Here is a 26,616-nt window from a genome sequence, read left to right on the forward strand (position 1 = left end):
ACAGTCACCTTGATTAAGAAGCATTTCAGCTATTTTAAGGTCAATGAATATACAGCACAGCCTCACTACTAAGTTCTTTCAAAGCCATTACAAAAGCAGTCCTGGCAAACAACTGAGCTTCAAGTTAGTAACACCTACCTGTTTGTTCCTTTTCTAACTTTTTGTTGGGCCCTTTCTTCCCCTGCTCTTTGGTTTTATTTGCTTCCTCGTGCTGCCTTTGTTCAGCAAGAGACTTGTTCAGCACTTGGGTAATGACTGAGTCTCCTTCACCAACCAAAAACATGTTCTTAAACTTGTTATATAACATTGTAGACTTTTCCATGATAACTTGACTAACTTTGAAACGCCGTATCTGAAAAAACAATAGCATAATTATTTTCCCTAATTGATTTACTTGTACATTAAAAATGAAGAAACTAAGAAAAGATTTTCGATTTTCAGGTCTTGAAAGCACTTACTTTCTTGAGGGTTGTGATCATCTCTGTGTGTTTCTGAGCTTGTTGCATTGTTACCTGAAGGGAAGCAAGTTCGTCCAGCGCCTCAATGCATCTGCTCACATCCTTCATGACAAAACAGCATTTCATAACTGTTAATTACCAAAGCGTCTACATAAGCTATTTCTGAAGATTTTAAAAGCTCTTAAGGTGGTACAAAATGGCCAGGTATTGTTCCTTTTATCTTAAACTTACACACTTAAAAGTCTTATATGTGAGAAAATAAAGCTATTAAAGCAGTGCATTTTAAATGAGGTTAAACACTTACTAGATTATCAATTTTGAGTGAATTTTTAATTTCAGCATGTATCCTTTGAAGTCGAGAATCCATTGATGTTTCTATAAATTGAAATATGTGAAAAACAGTAAATAGTTTTTCCCCACACCATATCTCTGCAGTCTAAACATATAAAAGAAATGGTGGTTTCAATGTTCCCATTGTAATCTTTCAGAAACCCATATAGACAAGAAGTGTAAGAAGTTACCTGCTAATTTTAATGTACAGTTTGAAGAAATATGCAGATAAAAGCACAGAATTACAACCACACTGCATTTGTTCTGTATCGGGTGATGAACTACATGTCCACTCTTAAAAGTCATCCTCCACCCTACCCATTTAACTGAAAAGTATTTACCAAAATGAGGAAACCTCCAGCTCTTAGCAAGGTTGCACAACTGACACCAAATAAGCATTCAGTTATAAAGACATTAGCGAGTTCGCTTTAACTGCTTAAAATGCAACTTAGTATAGATTCCCCTAGACTTAAAAAGGTATGTTTGTCAGGGTCTCACTTTGTATCCCTGGTTAGCTTGGAACTTGTAGTTCTGCTTGCTGTGCCTCCATAAATGCTAGGATTCCAGGCGTGTGCCATCACACCCAGGTTACATTAACTTTCTATGTGTAATTTTGTATATCTTAGAAAGTAAAATAACTAACCTCGCTTCTTCTCCACTTTCTTAACTTCTGGCTTCTTTCCTTCATCTTTAGTCTGCCTATCAAATGTTAACACAAATATTTCAAAACACTGAAACTTTGTGACTGAGGTTAGCAGATGCCAATATTCCCCTATGTAAAGGTTTTTAAAAATGCTCCTTGAAAATAAAAAAAGCAGGACACTGACTAGTTTCTAGAACTATGCACCTCTACAGTATTAACATAAATACAGGCAAAACTCAAACATGCGAAAATTGGTCTTTCAGTGATATCACAGCATGACTTTGAAACAGTCACATTGAAATGTAACGCTAAAAATTGTAATCCAATTTCAAGATCACTGGACTAACAGGCCACAATGGGAAGAAACCACCTATAAATAAGTGCATAAGGAATTTTATATCAAACTCCTTTTCCTACAACTATTTTTTAAAGAATATTAAATTATACCAATTAAGTTGTTCCCCACATCTCCAAACGTCAGATAATTCAAGGGACTCTAACATTAGCTTCAAAAGTAAATAGACTTGCTTTAAGATATTATGCGTTTTTTAATTAGAAAGGAGGCCATTGTTAACAAGATAAGTGATATCCACTAATGTTTACCACACCATTCATAAATGAAAAAGTACCATTTTACTAAGATGAACAAAAATAACCTCTTGAATTAGAAATTTTACGTTCTAGTAGTACCTTGGCTTGGCATTCAGGCCCTATTATGAACCAATTAATATAGACAAGAACAAAAAAATACCTAAAAATCAGGTTTTTTTAAAAAAAAACTTTATTTTAAAATTTTGGTTACAATTTCATTTTTTTACTTAACAAGTCTACTGTTTAATCTCTCAGGATTAAAAAGAAAAAACCAAGACTCTAAAGAATTTAACAACAAAAGAATGTCAAGGGAAGGGCACAGCTGCCCATTTTTTCAAGAACGTAATAGCTATTCCATTTTAACACCTAGCTTCAAAACAAAATGAGTTTTCATATTTTCTAAATGAAATAATGTACAACCACCATCTTCATCTAAGTTTTTTATAACTTTCAAACACAAAGCTTCATTTTAAGCTTGGTTTTAAAAAAAGAAAAAAGAAAAACAGGAATGATGGCCAACCTTAATATGTAGTGTGTACCTTACAGGATATTTTGTTAACAATCATTAACACAGTTAATAATGCCATTAATAGTGAAGTCCTCAATTTAGAATCTGGAACATTTCTTCCATCAGGGGGGGAGGGGAAAATTCAGTCCAATGAGTCTGTCTCAAGATCTTCATCGCTTGTATGCTCCACTTGTATTCTCTTTTCAGTTACTGGATTAATGCTTTGAGCCCAAAATGAGATATATTTTTTATTACTGTAGATTACATGTTGTTTGGCTGGGAATACAATACAATAAACTTTATTTTGCATAATGCATTTCACACAAGTTGCATCTGAAATGCTTTACAGAGCAAAACTGTCCAAGTACAATGTTTTGTAATAACAGGAGAAGGAAAGAAAACACAAATATTAGAATTTGAGAAAGTTACATTGGAGGACATTCAAAAGAAACTGATATACAAAAAGATATTTTGAGATTCTGAGGAAGGATTGGGCTAGATTTACTAAGCAACAACTAATTTATGCCTTAATTCAGGGAGCACAAAGTTAAAAGCAACAACAGTCACAGTATTTAGTGGAGAGAAAGGACAGAATAACTGCATTTACAGACTTTGCCATATTTTGGCATTTTAATCACTTTAAAACTCTCTCAAGCAGCTCAACTGCTCTGTATCCTCCAAATAGCTACAGAAACAGAGACAATGTATCTATAAAGCTGTTTAGCCTGTAGATAAGTTCATAAGAAATGAACTCTTTTGTTTTTTATTAGTGGGCACTGTATAAGTGACCTATACCATCTTTTCAAAATTATCTCCTCACTACCAAGAAAAAGCCCATAAAATTTACTAAGAGTATGACAAATGTGTAATAAAGACAGGAAGTCTAATTACTGCAATGACTCTTCCTTGTCATGTTAAAATATACAATAAAGGAGGAACAAAGTCCTCATAAACATATTGTTTCCAAGTGTCAAAATGTAATTCAAATTTGATTGCTATTGTACATATCAAATGCAAGCCCTGTCAGCTTCCAGGTTTCCAATTGTGCTTCTGTTATTGTTACTGTCTTCTATACAGGCCTGCTGGTGGGGTGACAAACGAATACTGACTGAATTCCTTTTCCACCAGTATATTTTCATAATTCTATGTTCAACACGTTACACAAATAAATAGAAGGTGAGCATTCTATAAAACAATCTAACTGCAAATTGCAAACAGTTCTGGAAGGACTACCTTGGTGAATTTCATCCTTTGAGGAAAGAACAGAGCCTGAATATAGCACATACGGAAGGCTTTCCTAATATGGAAGTTGCTTCAAAGGCTCCATGAAGTCTGGAGAATGAGAGTCTACGTAAAAACTTTTATACTACTCTTTTAAAAACAATGCAAGACTTAGAACTAAATAGAATACTTACTGCTCAGTTTCCATTTGTTCCTCTTGCTTGCGTTTCCGATCTGCAGCTTCTTTCTCATGTTGGCCTTTCAGCATGTTCCTCCTGTGAGCAGTCTGGAAGTTTCTTCCACCCTTTCTCTTCTGAGAATTCAGATGGATTTAGTCAACTCTCAAGTCAGCAATTCCTGACTAATTACAATCATGGTAGGAAAAAAGTAACTAACATCAAAAATTCCCTCCTTAGGCACACATCTCTAGTCTGTCCTGTTGAGTCTACAAGCCTTCCAGAACTGATGACACTTGTGAGTATGCCACACTATTTGTCGCTACAGTCACTGTAACTTGAACACTTTAGCCAATTAAAATGTTTAGCTCTGAGTGTGCCACAGGACACACACCTTCAGCGCAGCACTTTGCTCGGGATGCAGAGGCAGGATATTGAGGCCAGCCGGATCTACAAAGCAAGTCCAGGACAGCCAAGGCTACACAGAGAAAGCCTGACTCGAAAAACAACAAAACAGAAAGATTAAGAATTACCTAAACCTATCTAAGAAACAAACTTATTTGGGGAAATGGTTCAAGAATGAGGACCTGACTTCAGATCCTGAACAGCCATGTGCATGACTAAACGTATCTGTAGAGTCTGTGTTTGGGATGGCAGGAATGGGGACCAGTAACACGGTTATTTTAAGAAGCTGACTAGCCTGGCAGACTAGCTTCAGAACCACTGAGTGCTTTTCTCAAGGACACCAAAGTAGCTAGCTGAAAAGATGGTACAGAGGACCCAAGCTCAACTCCCAACACCCACATGGATGGAGGGACACCCACCTACATCTCCAGCTCCAAGGGCTCTATTTGAATACACATGCAGGCAAATCATTCACACATAAAAGGTACATCAGGGGAGTGAGCTGGAGAGAACTTTCAACAGAATTTCCTGTTAAGCATGCAAGACCAGAGTCTATATCCAGGTAATTGTGGTATCCCGCCTATAATTACAGTAATAGCAGGCAGATACAATTGATCCTCAGAACAAACTTGGTACCAAGATTAGCCACATGAGGAGCTCTGGGTTTGCTTAAGACACTTCTTAAAATCGACTCAAGAGCTACCTTAGGCCTGTACATACATGTAGACATGAACACCACACACAAAAACACATAGAAAAAAGATGGGAGAATAAAAAAGGACACGTGCTGTCATTAGTGGGCTTATTTGCAAACACACAGACACAGCACACACACAAGTGAGGGGAAGCTGCCAATGTCAGCTGTTACCTTTTCACCCTCCTGATCATCTTCATCTTCAGAATCAGAGGCTGATGCAACCCCTGGTTTAGCTAAATTTTTCCGTTTAGATTCAATTTCTTTCTTCCCCTCTTTCTTCTCTGGTTCTTTTCTTGGCTTTTCTTCTTCCTTTTGGCCTTCTTCCTCCTTTTTAAGCTGCTTTTTAGGCTGCTTTTCATCTGACCCCTTTTTTTTACTTTTATCTTCATCAATAACCCTATATTAAAGTACAACAATGGAAAATGAACTTTTATGCAATTATTTAAATTTTTTCTTTTTTGAAAGATTTATTTGTATGTATTCGTGTGTGTGTGTGTGTGTGTGTGTGTGTGTGTGTGTCTGTCTGTCTGTCTGTCTCTAACCTGCTGGATGTGGGTGCTAAGACCAAACTCAAGTCTACTGGTGGAGCAGTCAGCACTCTTAACTGCTAACTGTTCATTTATACTCTGAAAAAAAATCATGGCAAACATTTATATAAAAAAACCGTAACATTTTGCTATCCTATCATACAATGGAATTCTATGGCAAATATTACAAGAAACAAAGTCATAATGGCACTAGGTCAATAAAATGTTACTTCCCAAATATTTTGCAAGTTGCCTTTAATGTAATCAAGTTGTTTCATCCCATTTTTTTTCCTTTCTAAGATTTATTTATTTATTATTACATATACAATGTTCTGCCGCATGTATACCTGCAGGCCAGAAGAGGGCATCAGATCACATTATAGATGGTTGTGAGCCACCGTGTGGTTGCTGGGAATTGAACTCAGGACCTCTGGAGGAGCAGTCAGTGCCCTTAACCTCTGAGCCATCTCTCCAGCCCCGTAATCAAGTTGTTTAAAGAAATTATTCGTAGTTAATCCTAGCACTCGGGAGGCAGGCGGATCGCTGTGAGTTCGAGGCCAGCCTGGTCTACAAAGTGAGTCCAGGATGGCCAAGGCTACACAGAGAAACCCTGTCTCAAAAAATAAACGAGAATGAAATTTGACACTGTTATACATTTTGCATTCATTATAAAGTGGTGCACATCACATAGTCTCGAAAAACCAAAAAAAAAAAAAAAAAAAAAAAAAGAAGAAATTATTCGTGTATGTGCACATCCCATTTTTAATTCAAGGAATAATACAAAAGTACTGTTTTGTGCTAAACATTGAACCTTGGGTGTTTTCTGCTCCTGTTTAGCATATGTTCCAACACTGAGGGAGAACACAGCCACCATAATAGAATTATATTTTACAGGTTTATAAAAATACTTTGTTTTAGGAACAAACTCAGTTATTTGTAGGGATTGAAAAGCACATAGTGATAGATATGTGATCATTACTCTTACTAAGCAAATAGTCATACAAACCACGAAAGTCCCGTGGACGTTTTTATGAAATACTGACTAAACAAATTGCTATTTTTTAACTGAAAAGTAAAAATTTCAACATGAATGTCTCAACTAGGATATTTAATACAAGGATTTAAGAACCTTTAGAATCTATTTTCTTAGCAGTTTAAGTATATTAACTGCTACTATTTCTATGTTTTTGTTGTTTTTTATAATTTTCTTTTGTTTTGTTTTGTTTTTTTAAAGATTTATTACATATACAGTGCTCTGGCTGCCTGTGTGCCTGCACACCAGAAGAGGGCACCAGATCCCATTATAGATGGTTGTGAGCCACCATGTGGTTGCTGGGAACCAAACTCAGGACCTCTGGAAGAGCAGGTGGCGCTCTTAACCACTGAGCCATCTCTCCAGCCCATTATTGTTGCTTTTTAATGAGATTTTACTATGTTACCCACATGAGCTACAAATGACAAAGGGACACATGAATACATACACCCAGAAAAATTTGTTAGAAATGTGTCTCACACTGCCTTTTTATTGTTGGTTTTAGCCCTTTGAGAGTACTGTAACAGCTAGTTTGGAAATAAAGCTTTTTGAAAGTTCTACTTTGGCTGAAAAGCCCCAACTCTACAGTAGTGTTCCAATAACCAATAACCCTTAAAATAGTCAGTTCAGTGCTAAGAGTGCCAGTTGCTCTTTCAGAAAACCAGAGTTTGCTTCCCAGGGCCAACCCCATGGCTCACCACCAAGTGCTCCAGTGGCTGTGACACCAACAGTGCTGTGTCTGTGTACACGTACACACCACACAGTTGTCTTTCTAATAGTAAGCCCATGCTTGACTGAGTCTGTCCTGCAAGACCTGTGAAGCACAATCAAACCATTTCCCATCTTTCTCCAAAACAGTCAAAGTAACAGAATTTCTATGTGGGAAAAGATGACATGAAAAAAATAAGCCACTTTGTTTGGTAACCAAATATGTATCATTCCAAAATACTTTATTTTTAAACTATTTAAAAAACCTAGGGCTGGAGAAATGGCTCAGAGGTTGAGAGCACTGATTGCTCTTGCCGAAGTCCTGAGTTCATTTCCAACAACCACATGGTGGCTCACAACCATCTATAATGTGACATAATGCCCTCTTTTGGGGGCATGCAGGCAGAGTACATCATACATAATAAAGTAAATCTTTAAAGGAAAATAAAAAAGATTTGGGGCTGGAGAGATGGCTCAGTGCTTCAGTACTATCTACTCTTCCAAAGGACCTGGGTTCAATTCCCAGCACCCACATGGCATCTCACAATTGTCTGTAATTCTAGTCCAAGGAATCTGACAGTCACATACCAATGCACGTAAAATAAAATTAAATAAAGAATTAAGAAAAAAAAATCTTTATACAGAATAGGTCTGTGGACACTAGTTAAGATTTAGTCTGCCCAGATTTCTTCAGCAATCTACGTTTCCCAATTTCCCTTTTAGCCTACATTACCAAAGTTTATGTTATCGTACAACAAAATACCTTCAAATTACCAATTTCCAACCCCAAGAAATCTTTCCATTTAACAAATTTTCCTACAGTCTCCCTCATAATTTTCAGAAATAGCAGAATAGTGATAGAAGCACAACTAAATAAAACTAGACAAAGAAAAAACTTAATTTACAAAGGTCTCAATTTTGTATTCAAAATAAACTCACATGTCACTTTCTGAAGGACAGGGCTGTTTTACCACCTTAGGTCTGCCTCTTGGTTTTGGAATCTTGACTTCAGTAGCTGATTTTCATATAGAACAAAAAAAAAAATATATATATATATAATTTCCCTCTTAAATGCAATGTTTATATAGAATATAAATATTACATTATGTAAAAGTATTATTTAAAGGCTTGTAACAATTATGTGTACATCCTAAGAACTAGTGACCAAGAATCAAGAAAGTGAAAAAATAATCACTATTACTAAATCTCTACTTTTTTTTTTTTTTTTTTTTTTTTTGGTTTTTCGAAACAGGATTTCTCTGTGTAGCCTTGGCTGTCCTGGATTAACTTTGTAGACCAGCCTGGCCTCGAACTCACAGAGATCTGCCTGCCTCTGCCACCTGAGTGTTGGGATTAGAGGTGTGTGCCACCATGGCCGGTTTAAATCTCCAGTCTTTTTTTTGTGTTGGGTTTTTTGTTGTTGTTGTTTTGGTTTTTTGTTTTGGTTTGGTTTGGTTTGGTTTTTTTTCGAGACAGAGTCTCTCTGTGTAAGCCTTGGCTGTCCTGGGCTTTGTAGACCAGGCTGGCCTTGAACTCAGTGATCAGCATGCCTCTGCCTCCCAAGAGTGTTGGGATTAAAGGCATATGCCACCATGCCTGGCACAAATCTCCACTTCTTACCATAGTATTTTATGTATACTTTCTTTGTATCAGAATTGAAAGATCTTCATCATCACTAGTTTGATCTACTATAATACTATAAAACATGTAAATAGACTCTAATTTCTCTCTTTCCCAATCTGACATTTTTCGCTTAACAGCTTTCTGTAAGGATCCTATTACAATGTAGGAAAAAGGAAATGCTCTACTTTGATTTCCAGTGTTCCATGTCAAGAAGACCAACAAGATTATTTCCAAATTGCCAAGTCAATACTAACCAATATCTTATCAAAATGCAGTAATTTTAAAGAGAAAAAAATAAAATAAGCCCACTCATTAAACATGGTAGTTTAATTTGGGGACTAAAGAAGCCAAGTCACAATTACTTCAAACTTAATAGTTGTGACCAGCAGAAACCATTTCTCCTTTGAAACTGTTTTAGTGTACAGCCCCATGTCTACGTGACATTTTTCTTAAAGACATATGGCACATCCAAAGGTAATCCTCTAAGGCCCTATATCTTACTGACATCGTAGACAGCTTAGTTTGTGTAAGTACAAAGTGAGAGTCACAGAATGACTCTGCCTAATGACTAATTTCTCAAGCCTCATGTTTAAAGTGATACATAACTGTCTTTAATCAACTGCTGTTAATATTCTTGCAGAACACTTGAGCCGACACTGTCTCGATGCACTGGAAGGCACACACGTACTGAAGTATATATAATGGTCCTACCTGCAGGTCGGCCTCTCTTAGGACTTGCTTTCAGATTAGAAGCTGTTGCTGCAGTCACCATTCCCGTCTCTTCTGTTTCCACTTGTTTTTCAGCCTGAATCACAAAAGTTTAATTAACCTATTTAGCAGTACTGTGCCAATCTATAGTAAGTATGATTTTTATTACTTTTGAACAATCAACTTATGAGTATCACCTTTTTTCAGTCACCTTTTAAAGAAATTTCCCTACCTAATACAATCTTTTTTTTAAAAAAGGCTAACATTTTTGATAGAAGATGAGAAACAAAGTATAATGCAATTCTACTGTAATAACTCACATTGCTACTTCTAATTAATTAACTTTGGTAATGCACATTTGCTTTATCTTTCAACCGAGATTGACATCTGATGTTATCTTACTACTTTTTTTTTCTTATAGAAAGCTTTCCAAACTACAAATCTAAAATGTGGGCCTAAGCCAGGCGTGGTTGTGCATGCCTTTAATCCCAGCACGCGGGAGGTAGAGGCAGGTGGAGTTTGAGGCCAGCTTGGTTTACAGAGAGTTACAGAATAGCCAGGGCTGTTGCACAGAGAAACCCTGTCTTGAAAAACAACAACAAAAACAAAAACAAAAGTGGGCCTAGAAGAGAATCAGCTATTACAGACTTAAAGCTTTTTAGGAAATACAAGGGTAAGAACCACAAATTAGGACATGAAAGCATAAGAAAATACATCTCAATGGTTATATTTGCAAAGGGAGGAACAAAACTGAAGAGAAAGTCAACTAAAGCATGTAAGGACATTAAAGAGTCATTTAGGCTTCAGTGTTAATGGGCCTTGCAGAGTAAAGTAAGAATGTATGCAAAAATATGCAGAACCCATTTCAATTAACAAGAAAACTTTAGTATGTTTACAGCATTGCATTCATTTACTTCTATTTGAAGGGAGGAATGGAAATACTGCCATCTCTCCATGCAGACAGCCCAGACTAGCCTCAAAACTATCTTCCTGCCCAAACGATTCCTGCCCAGTACTAGGATATAGGTATTTGCCACCAGGCCCAGCTCAGTCACCTTTAATCAGTGATGGCCAGGATGAGGAGGCGATCCATCTCTGCGGACGTATGCATACTCAGAAGTCTTAGACTGATCTAAGAGTGCCCTTGGTTATTCTCAGAAACAGAAAACACTACTCCCGTAAGTGCTTGGGTTAACAATGTGTAAGATCATGCTGCGCCATTCCACATCTGAACCTGTGACCCCATGTTAAAGAGCCAGATCTCTATTTCCATGAGGCTCCACAGGGGCCAAAGGTTAAACTCTCTCTGCTGATGACTTCATTGGTCAAAGGTTCTTTAAAGTTAGCTTTAAACAGATCAGCTCTTGAGGGCAAAAAGAACTTACTCACTTACCTTTTCTTTTTGCATTTGGAAATAAGTTGAAAGCAAGTAAGAATTACAGGTACAGTGGATCATTTAAGAAGATACCAAAGCTGGGCGTGGTGGCGCACGCCTTTGATCCCAGCACTCGAGACGCAGAAGCAGGCAGATCGCTGTGAGTTGGAGGCCAGCCTGGTCTACAAAGTGAGTCTAGGACAGCCAAGGCTACACAGAGAAACCCTGTCTCAAAAACCCAAAAGTAAAAATTAAAAAAAAAGAGAGAGAGAGAAGATACCAGCAGTGACACATGCATCAATAACTAATGCATAAGAAGACCAACTCTAACACTAAACAAAAGTTGCCCTATCATAGACACACGTTTATGGCTATTAGTACAAAATCAAGCAAGAAAAAGCCATTACTCATGAAAATGTATTTAATTTATCCAGAGAAAGAACTAATTCAGTTATTTGAAACACATCATGACTATCTCTACTGTTCACATTCTAACTAGATTCATTACTTATCTGAGTGAAACCTAACACTAGATTGGTCCTTTCTCATTTTTACCCTACTTTTCAATTGTACTATCTTTCTTCTTTCTTCTTTCTTAAAGCCATTCTGAATGCATCACAGAACCACTATTCCTGTCTTTTCAAGGCCACTGCATCATTGCCTTGCTGTACCTGTTTGACAAAACCTAAACGAAGACTAGTAAGCTGATGAGTATTATGAGGCAAGGAGGGCAGGACCTGGAGAGATGGCTCAGAGGTTAAGAGCACTAACTGTTCTTCCAAAGGCCCTGAGTTCAAATCCCAGAAACCACATAGTGGCTCACAAGTGCCTTCTTCTGGCGTGGTAGGATAGGAATACAAACATGAAGTCATTTTCTGTATTTGAAGTTGGCTTCTCAAATCTACTGAAAGTCCACTGCCCTTCTGTTGTAAGCCCTAAATAGCCAGCAGACTTCTATCCACTTTATCGCCTCAGTCAGACTCTGAATGGGGGAGAAGGGGAAATACAGCCAGAAAGCGTCCCTTCTTCAGTCACCAGTCAACACATTTCCTCTTCCTTCTTAAATCAATCTGATGCAGCATTTGACTTACATAAAATTAATTATAACAAATTTATCTAGTTTTGCAAAAATAAGATTTTTACTGTTATTTCACACATGAACTGTTTTTATATATGCAAATCCAACGCATTGTTGCATTCCATTCCCCCATTTCTTGAGATTTCAAACATATACTTGAACCAGGTGTGGTGGCACATGCCTTTAATCCCACCACTTGGGTGGCAGAGGGAGTTGGATCACTGTGAGTTCGAGACCAGCTTGGTTTACAAAGCAAGTCCAGGACAGAGTGACCCTGTCTCAAAAAACAACAACAACAAAAAAAATCAAATATTCTCAAAATTACCATTAAACATTTATTCTCCAATCTACTTCATCTCATTTCTGTCCCTAGCACTTATGTAAATGAAACTAAAATCTCCTAATACATTAGCAAACATCTTGCTGGACTCAGTACTGCGACAACAGTGCTAACTCGTTCAAGTTTCCTCTCTTCCTTAGCTGGACAACTTCTGCTTTCTCATGCTTCTTCCAGTTATGATGTCATAGAAGCGCCTGCCTTCATGTCCATTACATCCCATCTCAATTCTGGCTTCTGCATCTCTCCCAACCAACCATTTTCTCTTGCCCTCCTCTAACATCTTACCTTACACCAGTGGTCATCTCTTTCCCTCCTTTCTACCATAATCATAGGTATGTATCTTCACTGTAATTCACAAGAGTACGTAACTTTCACCAGAGCTCCAACCAGCAAGCTCAATGTCGCTATCTAGTACACAGTCACCCAAGGAAACCCCCTGGAGTCCTCCTCCATGCTCTTAAGCATCTATGTTCAATCAGCTATCAGTTCCTAGAGTGCCTAAATTCCACCACACACTAACAAAAATAAATAATTGATGTAAGTCTTGTGTCCTTGGAATTTTTTTTTTGTTTTTGTTTTTGTTGTTGTTGTTGTTTTGTTTTTGTTTTTCAAAAAAGCCTTGGCTGTCCTGAACTTACTTTGTAGACCAGACTGGCCTTAAACTCAGAGATCCACTTGCCTCTGCCTCCCAGAGTGCTGGGATTACAGGTGAGCACCACTGTGCCTGGCATGTCCTTGGAATTTAATGCTAACTCCTTAGACCTTTCATGACCTACTCAGTTACTAGGTAGGTGACAATCAGAATCCCTCACGTTAACTGTTACAGTCAACTAAGCAAATAAGCTTTTTGACTTTCCTGTACGTATCAAAGTTGCATGTACTTTATGTTACAGTTAAATTATGCTACAGTCTATTAGTTACTTGAAAGTACTGTCTTAAAGAGAACACACACATGCCTCAATCTAGGGACAGCTAATTAGGATGGGCACGTAGTTCAGCCATGGGCCTCTTGCCTGGCATGTGCAAGCATGCACTGGTGGAGGCCCAGTACCACAGGGCTTGCGCTGTTTATTCAGTGGTAAGAAGAGCTCGTATTTATAGTATTTTCAACATGCTGTAAAGCTCCAGATTTGATCAACATAACATCAAAATGCTAGCAAATCATCTATGCCTTCAATAAGCCATGTTTTGCCAGAGTGTTTTACCTTGGTGTTGATACCTATAACTTACCAGGAAAGTAGTTACTAAACATAGGGTACCCATGGCAATTTCTTAAAATGAGAGAAAAATGGAATCCATTCCATCAACTCATTTATTCTATGCACAAAAATTCTTTGTATTATGCAGTGATTTTTTTTTTTACATTTATCAACAGACTTTTAAAATTAGAATCAAACTTCTCAAAATCTACGGCTGTAGTCGGGTGGTGGTGGCACACACCTTTAATCTCTGTACTCCGGAAGCAGAGGCAAGCAGATCTGTGAGTTCAAGGCCAGCCTGGTCTACAAAGTGACTCCTAGGATAGCCAAAGGCATACATAAACTCTGTCTTGAAAAAAAAATCACTTTCAATGCTCATTCGTAAGTGTAGATGAATGAAAAAAATTATTTATTTGTACATTTCTGGTATATCACAGCACCTGGAAAGCCAGGTGAACGGTCAATGAGTATCTTTTTTTCCAGAGCGGGAGTCCACAGTAGGATTAAAACACTGCATGAATCTTGTTGGGAACAGTTGCCATGCAGGCTTTTCTGTTTGTTCATAATGAAGAGGCAGGGCGCGTTTAGTTAGGATTTTCAGATGAGTCGTCACATTACCGTCACTAGTACTTCCAGACCCTAAGAGTCAACCTAGATGGTGACTTCTTCCCAAGAGGAGCTGTTCACACTGAAAAGCCCGCTGAGGGTGGTCTCCTTCCTTCAGTGACCTCAGACCCGGATAACAGCACTGGAGCATTTCCATAGCACTGGCTACTTCTACTTGCAGCTTTATATTACGGAAACAGCTTCTTGCTACACACCTCATGAAATATCTGTTGATCTGTACTTTTCTCACCTCCCTCAAGCTTCTGAGAAGACAGAGCCTTGCCTTGGGCGTTGGTTTACAGTACCATTTTGACTGGCTTAATCTTTTCTCCTGATGACTAACACCTTCTTTGTAGCATGGTGTCTATTGTACTTTCTCTTTTTTTAAAAAATATTTTTATTTAATTGTAATTTATGTGCATTGGTATGAGGGTGTCAGATCTTGGAGTTACAGACAGTTGTGAGCTGCCATGTGGGTGCTGGGAATTGAACCCGGGACCTTTGGAAGAGCAGACAGTGCTCTTAACCACTGAGCCAACTCTCCAGCCCTGTACTTTCTCTTATACCAGAATTCACTTGAGCAGCACTTTGTTTTTGTTTGTTTTTCTTCCAAGACAAGGTTTCTCTTTGTACCTATGGCTACCTTGGACTTGCTTTGTAGACCAGGCTGGCCTCAAAATTCAGCGATCCTCCTGCCTCTGCCTCCCAGAGTGCGCCCTGCGCGTGGCTGAGCAGCAATTTTTGTACAAGAACTTGTCCTTCATATTTGCAGTCACAACTTCACGTAGTGGTCAGAGCAGCTTTTAACATACCCTCCTTACTAAGTCTAATCACGTATCACTCTAGTTTACAGAGGCCTGGTTGGTGAGTCCACCTGAAGCCCCAGTATTCTAAGACTGGGAATGGCCCTTAGGGGAGTAGTCAGAACACTTATCTTTTTTGTTTTGTTTCTTGTTTTTGTTTTTCCCCCACACAGTGTTTCTCTGCATAGCCTTGGCTGTCCTAGACTTGCTTTGTAGACCAGGCTGGCCTCGAACTCAGAGATCCACTAGTGCTGTGATTACAGGCATGTGCCACCATCTCCCAGCTTCAGAACATTTATCAACTAAGAATGCTTTTTTTTTTTAGGTTTGTTCAAGGCAGGATTTATCTGGGTAGTCCTGGCTGTCCTGGACTTGCTTTGTAGACCAGGCTAGCCTCAAACTCACATCGATCTGCCTGCCTTTGCCTCCCAAATGCTGGGATTAAAGGGGTACGCCACCACATCCAGCCTTAAGGATGCTTTCTCATGTAAACAGTTTGTTGTGCCTCAAAGATCATTAGACTACCGTTACTGATGTAACAAAAATCTATAAATATAAGAGTTTCTGGCCAAGAGGTAGTGGCGCACATCTGTAATCCCAGCACTCGGAGCAGAGACAGGCCTACTGTCACTGCCACACTCATTTCACACAGCACTGAATTAGTACATTGACAACAATTATGTGCTAATATTGAGGAATCTGGATTTATTATAAATATTTTACATGTATCAGATCATCAATAGTCTTCCTTAATTTAAGTAAAATTTCTTTTAAAATTCCTATGGTGTATTTAAGAATTTACCTTTCTCTTTCTTCCTCGCCTAGCAGCTTTTGGAGTGGTTATATCAACTGCTTTTGTCACATCCTAAAATACAAAACAAAAAAAAGCACAGATGAAATTAAATATATTATACAAGAGAAAATTTTTCTTAAACTAAAAGTCTCAAAACATGATTCACTTAAAGTGCTTGGAGAAGTTTCTCTGACCTAGTAACAGAAACTGGAATCTTCAAAAAACAAAAAACTTACAGAATGCCTGTTTTCAGAAGTGTGAAAGAATGGCCTCCATAGGCTGATACATGTGAATGCTATGGTCACCAGAAGTGGTAACACAGCCAGGCCCCGTGGTGAATGCCTGTGATCCTAGCTCTCAGGGGGGCAGAGGCAGGGGTATCGCTGTTTGAGGGCAAGCTAGTCTACAAAGCAAGTCAGAACAGCCAAAGCTACACAGACAGACAGACAAACAAAAGGTTCTACTTGAGAAGGTCTAGGAGTTGTGGCCTGGTTGGAGGAAGTGTCACTGAGAGTGGGCTTTGGGATTTCAAAGACTCAAGCCAGGTCCAGTGTCCTTATCCCTGGCGCCTGCAGACGTGGATGTGGAACTCTCAGGTACGTTCCAGCACCATGCACCATGGACTAAACCTTTGAAACTACAAGCAAGGTCCAATTCAATGTTTTTATGAATTAAGAGTTGGAGCTAGAAAGAGGGCGACTTTTTTTCCTCCATGGCTTTTACTGTAGGCTGCCAGTAGAAGGTACGGCCCAGTTTAGAGGTGGGTCTTCCTACCTCAAAAGATCCGGATTAAAGATCTCTGTCTTCCTACCTCAAAGACAGAGACAAAGTGTGTCTTTGCACTTTAAATGATTAAGCAAAAATTCCTCACAGCTGTGTTGAGCCTCTAACCTTGGGTTTTTAACCGCTTGCTCCCCAATTCCTGAAATAATGACTCTGAGACTTTATTATTAATCAATAAATGGCTCATAACTTTAAAAAAAAAAAAAAGAGTTGTAGCTAGACATGGGGTTGCATACATTTAATCCCAGCATTTGGGAGACAGAGACAGGGAGATCTCTGTGAGTTCAAAGCCAGCCTATTCTGCAAAGTGAGTTCCAGAATAGGCAGAGCTGTTACACAGAGAAAGCCTTAGTTAGTGTCTTCACAGGAATAGAACAGGGACCAAAACAACCTACAGTGGCTGAGTATCCACTCAGATAAGGACACAGGCAGAAATAAACCAGCTTATTTTTTTCTTTTCTTTTGTTTGAAAACGTGTTAGTGTAATAATACTTTTTAAGCACGCCACTCACAACTTTTTTTAAAAGGATCTTTAAACAAACACTAACCTAAACCTATTTTGCATATAAAAACAATTTCAAATAAAAACATCCATCCAAAGGCTGGAGAGACAGAGGGCTCATGTTCGGTTCTCAACACCCAAATGCTGGCTAACAACAGTTATTAACGCAGTTGCAGGGTATCTACACAGGCCTCCACAGGCAGCAGGAATGCACTCAGTGTACACGTACACATATAGGAAATTTAAAACTTTTTTTAAATCCATGCATCTTAAAAGTGCATCAATTACTTCATAAAACTCTACTTAATATTTGAGAAATTGACATGTTTTCATTCACTTCTAAAATATTTCAAAAATTACTTCTACTTTACCAGTCAACTCACTTTCTAATTTTTTGCCATAACTATAAACCCCCAGGCTGCTAGTAGTACAGGACACCCCCAGGCCTATCGCTCCCTTGCAGTGTACTCAGTAACACACTATCCAGACACACATTCTCTTCATTCCTTCTTAGAACAGAAAAGATAGAAATCGTACTTCATTGCTGGCTTTTTCTTCATGATCAGTATCTTCCTTTGAAACACTAGTATCTTTTTCCTCAACTTCAACATCAGATGATGTATTTGACTGTTTAGTTGGTGCCTATGAAGAATAAATTAAAATTAAAATATGGTTTATCCAACTTCAAAATTTTCTACTCATGAAAAGTCAAAACCAATATGTAGATGAGATATATATATATATGTTATGGGAGTAGCCCAATTTCTGTTTCAAAGGACATTTAACACATAAAATTTGGGGCTGGAGAGATGGCTCAGCGGTTAAGAGCACTGACCACTCCTCCAAAGAACTCAGGTTCAATTCCCAGCACGCACATGGCAGGTCACAACTGTCTAACTCCAAGATCTGATACCCTCACAGACATATACGCAGGCAAAAACACCAATGCACATACAATAAAAGTAAATAAATTATTTTTAAAACACATAAACAATTTAAAGTTTTAAAGCAGAGCTATTATACTATAATCCCAGCCTCTCAGGTGGGAGGATAGCTACAAGTCTGAGGCAACCGTAAGCCACAGAGCTAGATATAAGTCAAGCTGGGATATAGAGAAATACCTTGCCTTAAAGAATTTTAAAACTGTAAATTAAATTAGCCAGTTTTAGAAAGACACAGTGCCAACCAGGGGTGAGGCAGGTGAATTCTAAGTCAGCCTGGTCTTTGTGTCAACAAAGGAAGAAGGGGGGGGTCCACAGGTCACAACCTTAAATGCTAAAAGGCTGAAATAATCAAAAAATTCAAAAGTAGCCAGGCGTGGTGGCAGTAAAGAAGAGGCAGAGGCAGGTGGATTGCTGTGAGTTCCAGGCTGCCCTGCTCTACAAAGTGAGTCCAGGACAGCCACGGCTACACAGAGAAACCTTGTCTCAAAAAACCAAAAAATAAAAAAATCCAACACACCTGGGCAGGGCAAATGGGATGGGCATGGCTAAGGTTCCTGGGCGGGTGGGAAAGGAAGCGCTCAGAGACAGGAAGAAGGGGAGAGATGGAAGGAAGAGAAGGAAGGCTGAGCCATGGGTTAGGTGGAGTAAGCACATGGCCGGCATGGGGGGAGGATTCGCCCAGATGACTAACACTGGCAAGTATTTGGGATTGTGGATATGAGACGGCGCCATAGAAATTATTAGAAGCAGATGGTATGGGAGCTAGGCATGGAATTATAGAAGGTAGGTTAAGGGACTAATATCTGCCCTGCCCCAGGTAAACCAAGGGTATTTTAAATATAAGAGGTATCTGTGTTTTTATTGAGAGCTACCAGGTTAGAGAATACCACCGTAATAATTACAGGGCTAATAATAAGTTCTTACTAGATCCTACTTTCTAACTTTACCACAACAAGTAGTATCAGGGGACCAAGAGATGGTAGAGGCACTTGCTGAGCACACCCAACACCAACCATGATAGAAGTGGATAGAGAACCAACTCCACAGTGGGGCGTGGTGGCGCACGCCTTTAATCCCAGCACTTGGGAGGCAGAGGCAGGTGAATCTATGTAGGTTGTGGCCAGCCTGCTCTACAAAGCCAAGTCTAGGACAGCCAGGGCTGTTACACAGAGAAACCCTATCTCAAAAAAGGAGAGAGGGAGAGAGAGAGAGAGAGAGACAGAGAGAGAGAGAGAGAGAGAGAGAGAGAAAGAACGCTGTACTCACTACACATGTACTGTGGCACATGCATAAATATGTACATACCCATAACTGTGTTAGTACCAAGACAGAAAAAAAAAAAAAAAAAAAAAAAAAAAAAGAAGAAAAACGTAATTTCTGTTGTCTAAGAAAAATGGAACAAGCCAGGCATGGTAGCACATGCCTTTAATCCCAGTATTTAGGATACAGAGGTGGGTGAATCTGTTTGAAGCCAGCCTACTCTACAGACGGAGTTCCAGGACAGTCAGGGCTACACAGAGAAACCCTGCCTGGAAAAACAAAAAAAAGAAAAATGAAACCAAGCAGGCCACTCTATGAAAATGTAATACCGCATATAAATTAAACGCTCTGGGCAGGAAGCTAATGGACAGAATTTCTACTGGGGCTGTAAGTAGTTTTGTTAGATATTTATTTCATGAGGTTCTTCTAATAGCATTCAAAAAAAATCTATTTCAAAAGAACTAAACTAAAAGGCATATGCTTTAAGGTACAAACAAGTAGGCCACTGAGATGGCTCAGGGTTAACCACTGTGATGATCAAGTGATGCCAGCCTCCAAACCTCATCTCCATCCCCAACCGTGGAAAGGAGACTGGAAAACTAACTTGACAAAGATGTACTTGGCCTCCACACAGGCACACTGGCCTGTGTCCCCACCCATATCAAACACAATAATAAATAAAATTCTAGAGGCCTGAATCTAACAAGATACTAGTTATGGCCTTAAGTCCAGTAATACTTTAGATAAACTTTACTCTTAATCAAGAAAAGTGAAACAAGCAAGTTTTTTTGGCTTTTAAGTTCTCTTTAGCCATTCAATCAGTAACAATTTAGACACAAATGTCAAAGGTCAACATAAAAAGGCCACAACAATCTGGAATGTGTAAGGCTTTTCCTCTATGTATTTTCCAATGACAACATTTATTCTCTTAACACTGAATAAATAATAAATTTCATAAAACGACTCACCTGTTGACTTGAAAATTTCACTTTTGGATTGTTATCTATCTCCCATAATCCTTCATTAAAACCTTTTCGTTTATTTGGTTTGCCATACTTTTCCTTATTTTCTGAGTAAGGAAATATATCCTTTGGTCCTAAAAAAGCACTATAACAGAAAGGTTAGATAGATGTAAATGCAAAGCAACGGCAATTAAATATATTATTAAGCTACTAGATGATATTATTTAATAAACACTTTATACAAACTGGTTTTTCTGTTGTTTTTGTTTGGGTTATTTTTGGTTTTGGGTATTTTAAGACATGGTTTATCTGTGTATCCTTGGCTGTCCTGGACTCACTTTGTAGACCAACCTGACCTTGAACTCAGAGATCCACCTGTCTCTGCCTCGATGAGTGCTGGGATTACAGGCATGGGCCACCATTCCTTGCTTTATGTTTTATTTTTGAGACAAGCTCTCTCTGGGTAAGCCTGGCTGTCCTAGAATTCACTCTATAGACCAGGTTGGCCATAAATTCAGAGATCTGCTTGCCTCTATCTGCTAAGTGCTGGGGTTAAAATTGTAGTCTGCCAAACCCAGCTCATACGAACTACAAAATAGTTCTAAATTCTACTGGTGATCTCATTAGTAAGAACAACTTCACCAGGGTGGAAAAGACTTGACAAAAGTGCTCTTTTTTGTTCTGTTTTCTTTTATTTTAATATTTTATTAATTTATTCGTAGTACATCTCAATTGTTATCCCATCCCTTGTATCCTTCCATTCCTCCCTCCCTCCCGCTTTCCCCTTACTCCCTTCCCCTATGACTGTGACTGAGGGGGACCTCCTCCCCCTTTATATGCTGTTTGTTTGTTTTCAAGACAGGGTTTCTCTATGTAGCCTAGCTGCACTGGGTCTTGCTCTATAGGCCAGGCTGGCCTCAAACTCAAGAGATCCACCTGCCTTTGCATCCCAAGTGTAGGGATTAAAGGTGTGTACCACCTTTAATCCCTACTGATAAACAGTGCTCTTACTAGAAATGTGCTCCAGGTAGTGGTGGTGCATGCCTTTAATCCCAGCACTTGAGAGGCAGATTGCTGTGAGTTTGAGGCCAGCCTGGTCTACAAAGCAAGTTTAGGATAGCCAAGGCTATACACAGAAACCCTGTCTTGAAAAAAAAAGCAAAACAAAAAAATTTCCCTGCTGTGGAGGTGCAGAATAGTCATATTTAATTCCACATAGTTCTTATTTTATAGTATTGGTGATTGACAGGCAAGCTCTCTACCACCAAGTTACGCTCCCAGACTAGAAATACTTTTATAAATTTACAGGATGTCACTTACATAGAAGTAGTTAAAATCCAAGTTTTTAATTCTACTTAGTTAATGTTTGAACTTAAATTTTGCGGAGGTTTCTAAAACTTCTCTCCATCCTGATTCCCAGCTCATATCTTAATGTAAAAAAAAAAAAAGCTAAGTTACTATGTCCTCCTACCACAGAGACCTTTATAAACCTAAGTAATTTATAATTAGCCAAAGAATTTTAAGATTTTTGTTTTATTAATTCTATGTATATGGGGGGTGTAGGTGTGTACATGAGTACAGTACCCAGAGGCCAGAAAAGGGTGTCAGGCCCCCTGGAGTTGGCGCTGCATGCAGTTGTGAGACACACAACATGGGTAGTGGGAACTACCTTCATCATCTACAAAAGCAGGTATGCGTTTTTTTTTAATTTATTAATATGAGTGTCCTATTTGCATGTATGACAGAAGAGGGCACCAAACCCCATTATAGCTGGCCGTGAGCCACCATGTGGTTGCTGGGAATTGAACTCAGGACCTCTGGAAGTGCAGCCAGTGCTCTTAACCACTGAGCCATCTCTCCAGCCCCCAGTTATGTGATCTTAACCAATGATGCCTGTCTCCAAAATGCCCTGCCCCACAAAAAAAACCCCACCTTTTTCTCTTAAAGTTTTCCGAGACATAGTATCTCTAGCCTTAGCTGTCCTGGACTAGCTTTGTAGAGCAGGCTGGCCTTTAACTTATGGTGATCCACCTGCCTCTACCTCCCAAGTGCTGGGATTAAGGGTGTCTGGCACCACAACCGGGAAAACCCACTTTTTGGAGACGTATATTAACCTGCCCTAGAAATCACAGATGTGTCTGTCTCTGCCTCCCATGTGCTAAATTATAGGTGTGTCCCATAAGGCTTGGTCTAAGTTTTTGGGTTTTGTTTTAAGATCTATTGTTCTGTGTCCTTAAGTTTAGACTGCATGATTATGTCTGTGCAAGTGAGTCAGATCCTCTGGAACTGGATACAAACACTTGTGAGTATGTGGTTGCTGGGAATTAAACCCAGGCCCTCTACAAGAGCAGCCAGTGTGCTCTTAACTGTTGAGCCATGTCCCCACAACCCCAACATTAATTCACACATGAAAGACTCAACATCACTAGGCAATCACAGAAATATAAATAAAAACTGTAACAAACATCACTGCAACCCTTAGCACAGCTATAATAAAAACAATAATGTATGGCTGCAATATATAGCTCAGTTGGTATAGTGCTTGTCTAGAATGCAGAAGTCCCAGGTTCAAACCCAGCACCACACAGCCCATGTATGGATATTCTCAGCTATGTAGTTTGAGACCTGACTGACATACATAAAACCTGAATGAAAGAAAGAAAAGAAGGAATGAAGGAAGAAAAATTGAAATAAAGAATTTAGGATCTTCATATATAAAAATGTTCTGCAGACAGTCTGGCCATTTCTCCACTGATTGGTCAGTAAGTTGTCATTTGACCCAAGAATTCTGTTTCTGTTTCTAGGTAAAAACATATGTCCATACAAAGCATATACAATGGCTGTCTATGTAGCTCAGTAAGTGAGCTTGCCTAGGTATGCAAAGCCCTAGGGTATATCCCAGCATCAGAAAAAAAAGAAAAAAAAAAAAACCTCCAAAACCAAAAACCAAACAAACAAAAAACCCCCACCATTATGTGTAAGTGTTCACATCAACATTATTCATAATGGCCATCAGGGGAAACCACAGATACCTATCAAATGATGAATACAACATGTTAAATCGATACAATGAAATATTAGTTGGCATAAATAAGAAAGGAAGATTTATTACATGCTATAGTATTAATCTTAAAACATTGTATTAAGGGGTCTGGAAAGATGGCCTGGAGAGATGGCTCAGTGGTTAAGAGCACTGCCTGCTCTTCCAGAGGTCCTGAGTTCAATTCCCAGCAACCACATGGTGGCTCACAACCATCTATGATGTGATCTGATGCCCTCTTCTGACCTGCAGGTGTACACGCTGGCAAGCACTGTATATATAATAATAAATAAATAAATCTTAAACAAAAAGGGGGTGGGGGGGCTGGAGAGATGGTTCAGCAGATAAGAGCACTGTCTGCTCTTCCAGAGGTCCTGAGTTCAATTCCCAGCAACCACATGGTGGCTCACAGCCATCTATATTGGAATCTGATGCCCTCTTCTGGCATATAGGTATATATACGCAGATGGAGCACTCACACATAAAATAAATATAATTTAAAAAAGAAAACATTGTGTTAATAAAAGTACCTAGGTTCCCTTTGAAATGATAATCTAAAATCCACTGTGCTAATGTCTCTAGTACTTTCTAGAAATGCAAATGTAAAGTGGGTAAAACAAATGAAATGAATTATCTCAGTAAGGTATGCTGGCACACACCTGTAATGCTGCACTCACGAGTTGGGAGACAAGAGGATCAGAAATTCAAGGTCATCATTGCCTATATGTCAAGAGCAAAACCAGGCTGGGTGCCGGGCAGTGGTGGCGCATGCCTTTAATCTCAGCACTCAGGAGGTAGAGGCAGGTGGGTTCCTGTGAGTTCGAAGCCAGCTGGTCTACAAAGTGAGTCTAGGACAGCCCAAGGCTACAGAGAAACCCTGTCTTGGGGTGGGGGGTGGGGTGAAAAACAGGCTCGGATACATGAAAACTGACTCAAATTTTTTTCCAAAGAATTTCATATCCTACTGCCCCCTCAAAATCCATAATTTTACAAATTATACTATTCTTTGTCCTGTGTGTATGTGTGTGTAAAGAAAAACCACAGCCAGGCAGTGATGGTGCAGGCCTTTGATCTCAGCATTTGGGAGGCAGAGGCAGGCAGATCTTTGTTCCAGACCAGCCTGGTCTACAGAATGGCCACAATGGCCAAGGCTACACAGAAAATCCTGTCTTAAAAAAACAAAAGAAAAGGCGCTGAGAGATGGCTCAGTTGTTAAGAGTGCTGCCTGCTCTTCCAAAGGTTCTGAGTTCAATTCCCAGCAACCACATGGTGGCTCACAACCATCTACAATGAGATCTGGTGCCCTCTTCTGGCATGCAAGTGTACATGCAGGCAAAATATTGTATACTTAATAAATAAAACTTTTAAAATTGGGGTTAGAAACAAACTCCATTATTTTTTATGGGCTTTTTGTTTGTTTGTTTTGGACGGTGCTTTTTGTTTCATTATTGTTTTACTTGGTTTTTGTTTTGTTCTAGTTGAGAGAGAAAACAAGGTTGAGTGGGTAGGGAGGCAAGAGGATATGGGAGTTGGAGGAGGGAAAATATATGAAAAAAATTCTAACTTTCTAAGATTAAAAAAAAAGGTGTGGTGGCGCATGCCTGTAATCCCAGAACTCAGGAAGCACAGGCAGGCAGGCAGATCTCTGCGAGTTCAAGGCCAGATTGGTCTACACAAAGTTCCAGGACATCCAGGGCTCTTACACAGAGAAACCCTGTCTGGAAAAACCATGAATGAATGAGTGAATGAATGAATGACAACTGAGCTAAGTGTTTAGAGTGGTAAACAGGTTAGTTAGTACATGCAGGGTCTTATAACCAGCATCTGTAGCTAACTGGTCATTAATATTATTAGTAATATTAGTAGGGGATCTGAAGATTTTTGGACCAGGAGACATGATCTGATTGAGATATAAAGATTATATATTCAGAGTACAGCTATGTAAAGACACTAATTGTAGGCATGACTGCGGCAGGTGCTGCAGCTCTAACAGGATGCCCAGGACACTGTGGCACGCAGAGGCTATCCACTATGAAAGCAAGGGTAACACTAGAGAGACCAGTGGATCTCAACCTGTGGATCACGGATCAGCTATCCTGCGTATGAGATTTTACATTGCAAAACTCACAAGAGTGGCAAAACTACACTTATAAAGTGATAATAAAATAAACAGCAAAAAGAGCTAGGAGTCACCACCACACAAAGAACTCAGGGTCTCAGCATCAGGAAGGTTGAGAACTACTGACCTAGACTTTTCAATATAGTAACCTAGACTTCTCAATATAGTAACTCAAAAGTTCTTTTCACTGAGTTCATATCAGAACCACTTACTAAAAATTAGTTTTGACAACAATAGGTCTGAGATACCATGTATGGTCAGTATACACAGGTGATCAGGGTCTGGTATTAAGAACTAATATATAAATGACATAAAAGGTGTCAGGAGCCATAGGACCTTGCCTGACCTGCCCCAGTGGCTGAGAGGCCCCGCTGGCTGAAAGCCACAGCTGTCTGCATACTTGAGATAATTATTCTGCCTGGCAACCACAAAAGATCCAGCCTGACCTTGAGAAAGAGAACATTCGGTGTATCGCAACTTCTGAATCATCGCCCCACTCCACACCTGCTGCCCTTGGGCCTTGCCCAGAAGATTTTCTAACTTTCCACTGCATTCCTTCCTACCCCCCGCCCTCCCAGAAGCTTACTTTAAATTTGGATACCCCCTTACAATAAACGGCCCTTGACAAGCAATGTTTCCCCGGGCCCCTGTCTCTCTCTCGCCCAATTCTTTATTCACAGGTCGCGACCCTCCTCGCCACTCCACGAATAACTGAACCCGGGTCGGGGACAAAAGGATTGAGGAGAATCAGGTGCTTATATATCCGGCAAAGAATACAGTAACCAGGCCGGGCGTGGTGGCGCACGCCTTTAATCCCAGCACTCGGGAGGCAGAGGCAGGCAGATCGCTGTGAGTTCGAGGCCAGCCTGGTCTACAAAGTGAGTCCAGGACAGCCAAGGCTACACAGAGAAACCCTGTCTCGAAAAACCAAAAAAAAAAAAAAAAAAAAAAGAATACAGTAACCAAAAAATTCTCCTCTAAATGAACACAAAAACATGTTAATCTAAGGACAAGAATGGTCATGCATATTAATCCCATGGCTCCAAAGACAGGTGAGTCTATGAATTTAAATCCAGCCCAGTTTACATACCAAGTTCCAGAGCTATAAATAAATTCAAACTATAAATTATACTATTATGAATTAGTACTTTTCCAAGTTACTATTTTCTCTATACTCTTTCTCC

General features: G+C 39.3%; 1 protein-coding gene and 1 long non-coding RNA gene across 4 annotated transcripts in view; one reads left to right on the top strand and one right to left on the bottom strand.

Annotated features, from left to right (window-relative positions):
- Positions 1 to 1,522: 1,522 nt before the first annotated feature.
- The window catches only part of Psip1 (PC4 and SRSF1 interacting protein 1), a 32,754-nt gene continuing 7,660 nt past the window's right edge, over positions 1,523 to 26,616 (bottom strand). The window contains exons 4-11 of one of the 3 annotated variants that reach the window (XM_051163874.1): positions 20,280 to 20,418; positions 17,645 to 17,749; positions 15,832 to 15,894; positions 9,632 to 9,725; positions 8,237 to 8,312; positions 5,201 to 5,426; positions 3,946 to 4,064; positions 1,523 to 2,751 (exon numbers count right to left, since the gene is read on the bottom strand). In XM_051163874.1, the coding sequence (XP_051019831.1) occupies positions 2,673 to 2,751; positions 3,946 to 4,064; positions 5,201 to 5,426; positions 8,237 to 8,312; positions 9,632 to 9,725; positions 15,832 to 15,894; positions 17,645 to 17,749; positions 20,280 to 20,418 (901 nt within the window). In that variant the 3' untranslated portion in view covers positions 1,523 to 2,672. The other 2 variants (XM_051163881.1, XM_051163887.1) reach the window with 2 other exon arrangements.
- On the top strand, positions 25,627 to 26,217 carry LOC127204664 (uncharacterized). Its single transcript, XR_007832499.1, has 2 exons — positions 25,627 to 25,749; positions 26,168 to 26,217. It is a non-coding gene; the product is annotated as an uncharacterized LOC127204664 (long non-coding RNA).

Source organism: Acomys russatus, chromosome 2, assembly GCF_903995435.1.
Source record: "Acomys russatus chromosome 2, mAcoRus1.1, whole genome shotgun sequence".
Lineage (NCBI taxonomy): Eukaryota > Metazoa > Chordata > Mammalia > Rodentia > Muridae > Acomys > Acomys russatus.